This window comes from Geospiza fortis, unplaced genomic scaffold, assembly GCF_000277835.1.
Source record: "Geospiza fortis unplaced genomic scaffold, GeoFor_1.0 scaffold112, whole genome shotgun sequence".
NCBI classification, from domain to species: domain Eukaryota; kingdom Metazoa; phylum Chordata; class Aves; order Passeriformes; family Thraupidae; genus Geospiza; species Geospiza fortis.
In genome coordinates this window covers 8,982,206-8,994,889 of record NW_005054298.1, presented here as the reverse complement: position 1 = coordinate 8,994,889, position 12,684 = coordinate 8,982,206, and the positions used below count along the sequence as shown (strand labels likewise).

Sequence of the window (12,684 nt, the reverse complement as noted above, 5' to 3'; positions counted from 1 at the left end):
AAAGAGTTTTTTATTTTGGGCCTCTAGAAGTTATTTAGTTCCTAGAAATTCATATAATCAGCTTTGAAAATAAAAGTGGGTTTTTTTTCCTACAAGGTCAGGACATTCAATTTACTTCCTCAGAGGAAATACATCTGCTTGAGCATTCAAGGGGATGCTGCTTCGCTTCATTCAGTCCTTGCAGCGTCTTCTGGGCTCATAAAAACGAGCAAGGAAATCATTACACTTTGTATTTACAGAATGCCTTCCAAGGCCCTGTGAGTTCTGTACACACTGGGGCATCCCCATTGCCCCGCTCCGCACACGGGATGCGCTCTCCACTGCAACCCAGCTCAGGGACAGCTCAGCAGCTGGGCAAAGAGCACCCACATCTACAGTTCCAGTCTGAAAGTGCCACTCAGGAGCATGCAAAGGGGAAGAACCTGCCTGCTCGGTGTCCACCTCAACTGCCTGCAGGTCTGCACTAGGTTGTTTTACTGCTCAGGGTGTTTCTAACACTACAGTAAGCTCCAAGGTTGCAGGCTGTGTGGAATTACCCCTGCTGGTTTGAAATTGCCTTGCTGGGACATTGGCAGGGGGCAGCCACCCTCACACAGACTGCAGGGAAGCTCACACAGCCTGAGCTGTTCAGGTGACTTTCACAGCCCATTGTACCCAAGCTAAATTACAGTGCAGCAAGTTTGGGTACATTTGCATAAATGTAATTTTAAATTGGCATACTAAAGTTCACAGTTCTAAGGAGTGCCCTGGAGGCAGTGCCTGTAAGTCAGAGCTGAGCTACTGCCATAGATTAATGAAATTCATATGTCAAAATGCCTTTTGATATATTGATAGTACGGTTGGTGGAGAGGGGGGTGGAAATGAGGATTTCAGGCTGCTATGAAACTTCCAAAAACACATCCTAGAAGCAGTGCTGAAGTTTCTTCAAATGCAGCCAACAGAAAATTGTGTCAAGGGACAGGAACAGCACAAACAAGAGCTTGTAGCAACTTCACTCTGCTTGCAAATGTGAATGCTACCAATTAACCCAGAGATGCTGGCTTCAGAGTGGTCCAAAAATGTGCTGCTGATTTAATTACTTTCTGCCAATGCAGAGTGTGACCACTGCCAAAACTACATGTATGCCATAATTTTAAATGCTTCATGCTTAGGTTGAGTAACTAAACCTGCACTCATGCACATGAGGTTTGGTCCTGTTTTCAGGGATGCGAGCTGCCCACGTCTTTCTTTGCTGCCAGACAAAAGTATTGACCCTCAGTATTTCTGCACATGAAGGAACTGCCTTAGTACTTGACATGGTTTAGACGTCTAATTTTAACCATTCTCACCATGAACATATTCTGCTAGAGTTTTATTTTTGCCAAATCTTTGTACTGGAGTTAAACAGATTTTTGGATAAAGAGAATCATAGGCAAGTAGTAATTTCTTTTGGTACTGAACAGAAATGCAAAAATCCTGAAATTTGTGTAATAAGCTGTCACCATCCAGAGTGAGACAGCTCAGCTATTGGCTGTAACACCCAAGGAACCTTGCAAACTATAGGATGGAGAACAGAGATTATGGCCCTTGGAGCAACAGAGGAGATGCTGCTCCTCAGCTGTTGGGTGACTCTGCTGTGGACCAGGACTGAGGCAGCTGATTTCTGTGTTTTCTTGCAGAAACTATGAGGAAAAATATTATTTCATGAGGGATACTGAAAATTTCTATATTGCTATGAATTATTTTGTTGTAATCTGTTAACTCTTTTCTGCCCAAAGCATATCTAACATCAATGGAGTTTCCCCAGCATCCCTGGATACAACAGGAAACAGTGAACAATAAACAGTGGGACCAGAGAAGCATCCCAGGGTGCACAGAGCTAAATGTTACAAAAATCCAGTTTGCAGGGAAGGGCAAGGGAAGGAGAGAATGACTCTTAATATCACCATGTTCAATCTTATCACTTTCCATTTATGCAGCTGCTCTCCACCATAATGTGGACTTTCCCACAGCTGGATGCCTAGAGGTCGTAGAAGCATTTACCTGTCCCAGCTCACAGAAATCCACTCAGCCTGAGAAACATGACAAAGAGCAACAGCAACATATTTTAAGCATCAGTCTCCTCCACTGTTGCCTGACTGGCTCTAAGCAAGCTTATAATTAATGCCATTCAGCAGGACTGATCATGAAATTATTCTAAACACCTTCAATAAAGGAAATGCTTTTGCTGTGTCCAGTTGTGAAGTTAAAAAGTGAATGTGTTTGGGTTTTTTCCTCCAAAGGCAAATTTTCAAAATACTACTCTCATTAAATTGTTTTAACAATTTCTCTAAAGTTCTACAGGAAAAAAGTGAAAACACTGCTAAAATTTGGCTATATTTTAGACCATTAAACTTGGAATTTACTTTTTCAAACAAGTTATCATTTCTGAGTTTATTTTTCTATGTAGAAATAAGTAATATGCAATAATGAGTGAAATAAAAAAATAATATAATAATGAGTATAATGAGTAATATAAAATAAATTCAGAAGTGATACAAGCATTTCAATACATACATAAGCTTTTCTTTTTGGAGATGTCCAACACATATATACTTTAGAGGAAGATTTTGTCTTGGGTTATTTTCAAAGAGTGGAGATTATCTGGGGCAAGGGGAAGTGCAGCAAAAGCATTTTAATTATAAAAGCAAGTTAGAACCACCAAACAAATAAATGTTTTGAGGGCAGTGGCTGTTCTGAATGCACATCAGTCAATCCTGTGCCCTCAAATGGCTGTCCCTCCAGGACAAACCTCTGGGGAGCCCAAGCATTATTTTTGGCTTCCGGGCATCAATTTTTGTCCTTTTTTAATATGAGAAAAAAATCCCAAACGTGTAAACATAAGAGTGTATGACAGAAGTAAATTTGCTTACTTGTCCTTGGGGTCCTCGAAACCCTGAAAGAAAGGAAAAGGGCACAAGGGTGAGCAAACAGGCTGACCTTGAGAACACAAAGCATCCCGGGAACAGCATTTCACAGGGGACTTTTCAGGACACTCATTTGTTAGGTGTGGATGGACAGCTCTTCCCACCCACAACAATATTTTGTGCAGCCCTGCCAGCGGGCAGACAGAGTAGCTTTGGAAAAACACATTCCTTCAGATATAAATTCATGGGAGTGCAGATAAAGGAAGTGTTTCAGCTGACTGCTGGCGCACTTTATTTCAGGTGTCTTCTTTTTAGCAGTCACCATTACAAATGATACAATGGAAATTGTACTGATATTGTAAGAGAGGATGTGTTTTACTTGAAACAAAACTCAGAACAATAACCCTGTACAAATCAACCCCTGTATTCAAGAAGGCTGCATCTCTTTATGTCAGGGCTCAGCTAAGGGCTACGGATGCATTTTGGTTTTCATCTTTCCCAAGGGTCTCCCTGCTCCTCCCCTCATCACATGCACACACAGAACACGTTTTCTTGAATAAGATTTCAGGAATTATTTATAATATTTGCAATAGCCCAAATATTCACAATTCTTTCAGGACCTACCTGAATGGATTAAGTATTTATGAGTCATCCATAGTTGTAATGGCTAGAGGGCCTTAGACAAAATTTTATATGGAGGCATAAGTTTATATGCTTAGCATTGACATACCCAACACACCAAATTACATCAAAATTGCCATTTTGCATGGGCTGAAACAAAATGTGCCCTCTGACATCTTGGCTTAAATTTAACTGTAGTCAAGAAAAGTTGTATATTTGACAAATAGGGTCAAATACTCAGGCACAGAGTTTGTACCCTGTGTTCCAAAACATAAAACAAATGTAGCTGGGAGATATGAAGAATTGCTTTTGTTTTTCTCCCAGAGACCTCAGGCCAAAACTGCTCAGGGCACGTGAGGATATTCCAGCTGCTGGACCTGCAGCAGAGCCATTCTGGGAGCAGCACACTGAAATCCATCCTGACTGTGGAAAATCAAACATCTTTGGGCAAAAGTCTTCCCACAGGGGCCTTGTCCAAAACCATCAGGAACAACAACATTGACCAGACACTAAATGAGAACAGATTTTGCCCTTGCAGTGAGTTAGCAGTGTGGCCACATGGCAGAAGGAAAGCCAACACACCAGCTTTGCCAGAGGGAAAAACTGAGGTCTGCCACTCAGGTCAGCAGCCAGGACTGTGATTCACTAAGAGAGCAATTCCCATTTTTGCATACTCTGTTTCAGACTAAAACCACACTCCTAAACAGAAACTGTCACTCCAACTTAACCCATTGGAAATTCAGATCAAGGAGGTCTCTCAGTCCCATGTCACAGCCACCAGCAGATTCAGTGGGAAGAAGGAAATAATAATGTTGATTAGCATGTTAGCATGTCCAGTTAGTCAAGCCAAAAAAAAAAGTACTTTCTGATTTCATGTTAAAGAGTGATCATTCAACTTTTTGTTGTGTGGTTTTTTTCCTTCTTCTTTTGCCTAATTATTTTACAGTTGTCAGAAATATCTGATTGATTTATTTATTTATCCTCTAAGTAATCCTACAACACAGTGCCAAAACTGAAAGCTCACTGATTAATCATGGAGACAAAATGCTCGCTAATTTGTCTGGTGTCATAGTCAGTTAGGCTGGGAAAAAAAAGTCAACTGAACACGAATAGCTACCAGCCAAGAAATAAGCAGAGGGAAGGGATAAGAAAACAGCCTGTACTTTATTAGACAGATATGAAGGTCACTTTTTCAAGCTTAGCCAGTTGGGAACTGGATGACTGAGTGCAGTGGGAGAGTCCCCTAAAATGGTCTGATTTTCACAACCAGCTGTGTAACTCTCCATCCCACTGAATTCCTCAAACTAAACACAGATCTCACACTCCTGGCTTTGGGACACACAAGTTTGAGGACACAGGCTGACCAGGTCAAGTTACTAGAACACCTCAGCAAGCATATCCTCAAAAAATTCCCCAATATTTCAAGTGTGGAATAATATTTAACTGGCCATTTATATGGGTGAACACTTAACCCACATGGAGTTTGATTCTGCCCTGCTTCTCTCTTCATCAGCAAAACTGTTACAAGGAAAGTTTCTAAAATAAAAGAGAATTAATTGATCTAGCTTTTCAATTTACAATACTAAATTGTGCTTGAAATTCTGGAAATTATTCTTGATGGTAACTCAAATTAAATTGGTGCTTCAAAACTAAAGACCAAAAAAATACATATTTCAAGTAAAGCAGAAAAGAAAAAACTATCATCACATTTTCTTTCCTGGATCTTCATTTAACAAGGCTAAATATTTAAGAGTGACTTGAACTTTAATTAGAGAGAATCAGCTTAAAATTAAATGTTGTAGGAACCTGTTTAAGTTAAGCAAATTAAATGATTCACTTCAAACGCTCCCATTTAATACTAAAGATTCTTCGAGCAGAATTGCCAAAAATGGAATTGTTCTAGAGAAAGGTCTGTGGGATTATTTTAGGAAGAAAATCCTTAAACACAGCTTCTTAAAACCTGATCATTTATTACAGGATATCTTATTTGCACTGGAAGACTTTGCCAGGATATAGAGCAAATACACCTCTAGGACCTGGCTGTGACCAGAGATTTTCCTCCCTCTCCACGAAAGCATCCATGTTTCAATCACTCACCAAGAAGCCTTTCAAGCAGAGGAGGTGATCAGGTGCTCAGGGTCATGCTGCCCACCCTGCTTTGGGCTGGGAGGGAGATTTCCCCCTGGGTTTTGGTTAATGTGCTTTCACCTCCTCCACTCTGGTGGGCATGCTCGGTTCATTGAAAAATCTGCACTTCAAATTATTTCCTTCCCCTTGCACAAGGCTTGAGCACTAATGACAGATTGGTCTTTTTTTCTTCTCCCCAGCTGGCAAATAGTTTAGTATCTTCAGGAGTCAGATGTTTTGCTCCAGCCCATGGTTCAGAGTGAGGCTGCTCCCATCAATTGCAATGGTCTGTGTTATACACAGGATAAACACACAACCAAGCCTGCAGGAATAGGGTCTAGATGGACTTTTCTTCATTCTTACTCATAATCTGGTAGCCAAAGTTCCAAACTCTAGAGAAATACGAGGGGTTAAAGGCACTGTCCAGCAACCCTCATGTGATCCACTGCAGGTTGGACAGCTGGGCTGGGGCTGGGCTCAGCCTGTTTGGGCACTGCTGCACAGAGATATGGCAAAATTGGCATTTCTGCACAAACATACGCAGAAATCTGAACCCCCCAGAAAAAAAAGCAAAAACAAACTGATAAAAATGAGATGCCCCTGTCATTTAGGAGAGGGAGTGTAAAGGGATAGGAAAAGCAACAACCAATTCCTGGAGTTAAGAATCTAACCCAGGATTTAATCCCCTCTTGACTGCTCATGGATTTGTACCCAGCAGGCTGAAACAATACCAGTGGTTTTCCAGGGAGCTATGGAGAAAAGGCTGTGAATCGTCAGCAGGGATGAGAATGACAAAAGTGATGATGGCTACAAGAATCGGACAGATAGGAGTTTGCAGGAGTTCAAGAATAGCTCCACAATCATGATGATAAAGTTGCCCTTGTTCAGGCCAAAATTCCTTCCTTCTAGAAGGGACCATAAGGCATGAGATAGGTCTTACCACAGTACAGCACTACTGGACTGCTGCACATAGGACCTCACGCAAATTTTATTCAGTCTCATTTTAAATATCCCTGATACTGGTGTTTTTCTAATTCCCCCAGAAAGCTGTATTACTCTGCCATCAGACTGCAAAAGCAAAGGTAATAGCATTTAATAATTCCTCTGAGACTAAGACAAGTCCTCTCTTTGACTTCAGGAACGACCCAAACTCAGCTGAATCAACTCCCTTCAAGGCTCTGCTCTTTTGCCTTTTCTACAGGAGATTATTAAAAAGCCTTATTGTTTTATGGCAGGTCAGGTGACTCAGAATCCACACTGACATCCTCAGTGGGAGTAGATGTGCAGGAGGAAGAAAAGAGGGAATATTACTGCCTCAGTCCCTATGGCCCCTAAGGCTTACTACTTTATGGGGGATATTTTATGAATATCTATTGTGCTAAAAGCTCATATGACTGCCATCTCTCTGCTTGACTTCTAAATTAACTAAGCCCTTTTCTTTGAAGATTAAAACTGATTCCTTAAATAGAATGACAAAGTGTTTGTCAAAGACATGACAAGCTGATTGCTACACCATAACACTTCAAATCAAGAACGATTAGAAATAATAATTCTAACTTTGAGAACACTGGCTGCAATTATTAACATATCGTAAATATGCAAAGAAAAGTGGAGTAGATTTTATATGCTTTTAACTTTTCATTTTACTCCAAAAATAAGGCAGTAGAGGGTCTGATGAGCTTCATGACCTTCTTAATGGCAATGTGTGTGGGAAGCATAAATTCCACCCTTAAAAACTTCGTTCTCAACTCCAGCAAAGATCTTAGGAGCAAAAATGACAAAGAAACTAATTTTTCTTACCCTGTTTTCATCCTCAGAACAAGGTCAAAATAGAACTTACATGATGTAAAAGCAGAAATCTAAATAACTTTGGACTGAGGGACAAAATGAGCTTTGTAAGAGTTAAGGCCAACTTGCAGAGGTGCTTCCCAGAGACAGGGACCATGGAAAACAGAAAGGGAGAGTGACAGGCTGAGAGTAGATGTTGATAAAAACAAACCTGCTTTGGCTCTACCACAAAACTAATTATTCACATCTATTTTCAGCACTGTTGTGCCTTCTGCTTTGTCCCTGTGGTCAAAAAGACAAGGCTATGAAGATAGATGCTGTCAGGTGTAAATGCAGAAGCAAAACTGAAGGACTTCAAAGCACTCAAGCCAAAAATAACACAATTTCTGTTTCCAGAGTCCAGAAAGAATAAAGCCTGATAGGAAGGATATTTAACAAGCATCTAAGTGCAGAACAACAGACTGGCAGAAAACCAGTTTATGAAGCAGATTAAATGATGAGTATGTCTGCTATAGCTGGAACAGAGACTAATGAGGTCTGAAAAGGAAAGCTGAAGAGCTCCTTTTCTGCAGCCCACCCCACTTGATAAAAAGACTTTCATTCCACGGCACTGGTCACAGATGGTGAAACCCTCTGCTTTCTTCAACTCCAAATGATTCTGTAGACAGTCCTCATCTGATAGACCAGACCTGGGCAATGCCATGAATTTATCTGGGCCATCAGATAAATAACAGATAAATCTGTAGATCACAAGAGGTTACTTTGGCTAAAATAGGCTTTCTTTACCTTACTTTTAATTAACTTCTGGCTCTGAAATCACACCTCTGAAAAGTGCAGGTTGCTCACAGTTTTCTGTGAACTCTGAATCCAAATTTCTCCAGTACAAAGGTCACATTTTCAAGTGAAATGGTTTCTGGTTCTGTGCCTCATTTGTGAACAGTTTTTAGAACTTGCAAAGCAGACATAAAAATAAGCAGTCCTAGAAATGCCCTGAATCAGTTCCTGGCTCCATAATCTCTGCCCTTCCATGTCTACTCTCCAAATGATGATAAACACCACAAACTTCTCCAGAAGCTACTGTTTGCCTTCTAATCAGATGCAGACAGACTGGATCCCAGCCTAACCAGCCTTAATTGAAATTGCCCACTGGTGCTGGCCAGAGCTGCTCACCCTGTCTGAAACCCAGACCCAAACCTGCTGACCTGCAGCCTTTTGACACTGAGGCTTACTGCCTACTCAAGGAAGTTTTGGAAATCATTCTGGGAAGTGCCACAAAACCACCTGTGCAATGCTTCCATGAACATTGGAAGAAGTGTTTCTGTGAATAAAAGGGAATTGTATCTTTATTTCTGCAGGCTAAATTTAGTCCCAATCAAAACCAGTCTGACACATTTTAGTACTGTCTCAATCCAAATGACCTTTCCCATATGAGTAAAATTTATTCTAGAAAAGGGTACTGAATGGTGGGAAAATTATCAGTGCAAGGCTTCCAGGCAAATATCAAACTCTGTCTAGGTTTCTCAATAGCAGCTGCAGATCTGCTGTTGCATTGATTAGTTCCTTAAAAGATGGATTCTTATCCATCTTTTAAAGAAGTAATCAAGGATGATTGCAAGTCCTGATCAGCTAGAATAAAAGGCTAGCAGATGAGGATGCCAAACAGTGTAAAGTCTCTGACAATTTGAGCAATGTACATTGTACACCCAGTCATTTGTGTGAGATCCCATGAATCATGTGAATCAGGCAAACTCTTTTTCCAGGTGAGCACCAAAGCAATTACACAGCATAACTGCTGGATGGGATTCCTCCCCTTGCTGTTTGAGAGCTATCAAAACCAAACTGGCTCTATAAAACCCAGACTAGACTAACAATTTCCTCCCAGATCTACAGCAATATGTGGAGATTACAGCAGAAAGGATTTTGTGAGTTTCTCCCTGCTTGATTACAAGTTAGATTACTACAATAGCAGTGAAAAAATAGTGGGTCAAATTCTTCTCCATTGGGGGCCCCTTCCCAGCTTTGCTGACGTCAGTGTTGCAATTACCAGATTTAGCAGATGATTGCTGGAAAAGAGGATAATGGTGACCTGCAGTTAAATGAAACCTTTCAGAGGAGGGTGAACCCTCAGTGCCTAATTCATGGACTCAAATCCAATTCTCTTTGACAGAGCTGACTGAGGAAAACTTGTCTTATGGAGCTTTTATTTTCTATTTTCATTATTTCTGATATTTAAGAGGTAGAATTGGCACAGAACCAGCTATGGCATCTGTTCCACTGAGGCACCTGTTCCCCAGTTTTGATTTCCAAGTAACAAGATCTATTGTAAGGGCAACTTGGAGACATAAAGAGAGGAAATGAGCTGTATTAACAATGCAAAATGCAAATAACTGTTTGATTTAGGACAGGGGGAACAGGACAAAGAATTATTTTATTATTGAATGACCCTGCTTGTAAATGAGTGTTGTTTCATTAGAAAACAAACACCAAGCCATCAAATATTACATAGAGGATGTGCAGAGCTCTGAGCAGCACCACAAGGAATCAGGACTGATTCCCTTTATCATGCCAGCCAGGATCCATTTTTATAACCTTGTCTCACATCTTCATGCAGTAGTATTTCCTACACATATATAATCTCTATTTGCTTGTATGTCAGTTTTTTACTTTGTAACTAACATTGACTTCATACACAATTTCACTGCAAATAAATGGTTCATTAGCTGTACTCAGACTCATGACAGAAGCATGGTCAGACTGAAACCAGCATTGCAACCAGGGAACAAACTTGATGAGAGAATCAGAGCTGTGCAGAGACATGGTAATAGTTTTCAACCACAGAGAAGAGAATTGTAAAGGAGAGAAAATTAAACTGTGTTCTATCTACTGTGAATAGCTCATGCAGCACCATGGTTTCAAACTGAAGTGAGGACATGTGAAGTAAAACATCAACAAAAATCATAAAACTGTTGAAGAGAATGCCCAGCAAGACTTTCCATTCTTTCAGGTCTTTAAACAAGGGCTAGACAAGTCTCTGTCAGCAATGGTGGAGGTACAGCTGGTTCCTGTACAAAGTGGGGAGATCGATGCATGAAGCTCCATGCAGTCCAGATCAGAAACTTTCTAAAATCTTTACATGTATCTCATATTATTCATATATTATTTATTCCCTATATATTCTCCTAATAGAGTCTTTTTAACCTTATTGTTTCAATATTTGCAAAGGATTTTGTGATGTCACTCCAGACTTAAAAGCCCTGAATAAAATAATTAGAAATTGTTAATGAAAATCAGGGATTTCACAAGCTTCTTATACAGCCTGCATCCTTGCATCTAAGTTTTTTTCTTAACTTAGAGCTTCCTTTCAGCAAATTAGGATGATTATTTTTAAACCTGCCCCCTACAGTCATGGAGAATGATTATCATTATTTTTTGTCCTTATAAATGTTCCTGTATTTGAAGACTTTTATTTCTAATCAGTCTTCTCCCTTCTAGGTTAGAGCAAACACAATATTTCAACACTTCAGAGGACACACTGTTGAAACTCTGCTAATTTAAAATTTTGTCCACTAGATTATCTCTAACTCATCCACATCTCCTTAATTATTGTAATCCCAAACTGGATGTGCTTTTCTGGATACAAACTTAATAATGTTGAGCAGAGTAAAAGATACAAGAAAATAATTTGTCATCTAGAACAGCCCTGTAATTTTGGAAAGTATCAACATTTCCCTTTTTATTGCTGTTTACAACAAACCTCTTTCAGTTTACAGTCGACTACAATCCCCAAATTGGTTTTTCTTTAATAGCAATTTTGTTTTGCTGATGAAAACTGAGACACGAGTATTATTTCCAGAAGTCTAAAATTCATCAATATTTATAAAAGTGCTCTGAAATATATACTGGGAAAAGCAAAGTATTTCTCAGTGGTGTATAAATATTGTTCTAGCTATAAATATACCTGTACTCTCAAATGCTTTTAAGTCCACTTATTTTTGACCTCCTGCAATTACAAACTGGACTAGAGAGGCAGTGGGGAAGGCAAGGCTGGTGTATGGAGACTTGGGGGAATGAGCAGCACAAAAGTCTCCATTTCCAGAGAGATACAGTCACTGGTGCTGGACTGATTGCTTTTGTTTAGGAAACAAGAAGACAAGATGCAAAAAGCAATAAAAATAGAAAGCAGCTCTGCTGCTCTGCCAGACTGTGGCTCAGCTCCTGCTCTGTGGGCAGCCCTGAGCTGATGCTGAGCAGCTTCCCCTGTCCTGGAGCTGCCCCCAGCCCCTGCAGCACTGTGGGCTCCCAGAGCAGGGCTCCAGCAGAGGTTGCCAGCTCAGGGCAGGGCTCTTGGCCCTCCCAGGGCATTTGGGTCTGACCTTCCTCTGCACAGTTACCAGTCTGCTCAGGGCTGGGGCTCTTGCACCAGCCGATGGAGGTCAGCATCAGCAGGGTGCAGCATTGATGAGTCTGGGCTGCTGCCTCCCTGCAGGCTCTGCAGGGTGAGGAAGGCCACTGCTAAGCAATTGGAAGGGAAAAAGAAGGATCTGTGATGCTCTGGAGAGAAGACCAGTGCACAAGGAAAGTGCTGGATGGGATGAGCTGACCCAGTTGCAACCCCGTGACTCAGTTAGCCAGAGTAGGAGTAGGAAAGTGACTCCTGTTTTCCAGGACATTTTAGATTACCACCACATGGACACCTGTAGGATAAGTTGTCTTATTCATATGTGCAAGTGTCTGAAAAAACTCCTGTGTGCACAAGGGAAAAACTTCAGCTACAAACATCGTGGAAAATCTGCCGGACCTGGTGCAGGTTAAAGTCCAAGCCACAACATGGAGAGAAGCAGGGACCAAAGGTGCCCCATGCCACTGCCCACACTGCCATTCCACACAAACCCCACCAGCTGCACTGGTGATGTGCCCAGACATGGCAGCACATGGAAATGATGTGACAAAAGAGGAGGAGAAGGAGGAGGAAAAAAGAAATACAAGGCTACATTTGATGCTACTCCATCTCCTTTCAGACTACTGCTAATATATCCTAAGAATAGAGACAGCTACCAGAGCCAGCATTCACTGGAAAGAAAAACGGCCAAAATAATTCTCTTTTCTATTAAATATAACAGTGCCTTCCCAAAAATGCAATTCAGGGAACTTTAATATTCTCTTTCAGGGAATTGTAAGTAGAGCCACAAAAAAACTGTCTATTTTTTTTCCTGAAAATATGGTTGTCTTTAAAATGCAAAATGTTTTACATTTGTGACAAAAC

The 12,684-nt window shown here is 40.8% G+C and overlaps 1 protein-coding gene across 1 annotated transcript in view; it reads right to left on the bottom strand.

The window, feature by feature from the left end:
- The window catches only part of ADCY5 (adenylate cyclase 5), a 213,845-nt gene that overhangs the window by 27,882 nt on the left and 173,279 nt on the right, over window positions 1-12,684 (bottom strand). Inside the window, exon 10 of the mRNA XM_014306405.2 lies at window positions 2,892-2,914. Within this exon, the coding sequence (XP_014161880.1) occupies window positions 2,892-2,914 (23 nt within the window). The remainder of the gene's footprint in view (window positions 1-2,891; window positions 2,915-12,684) is intronic.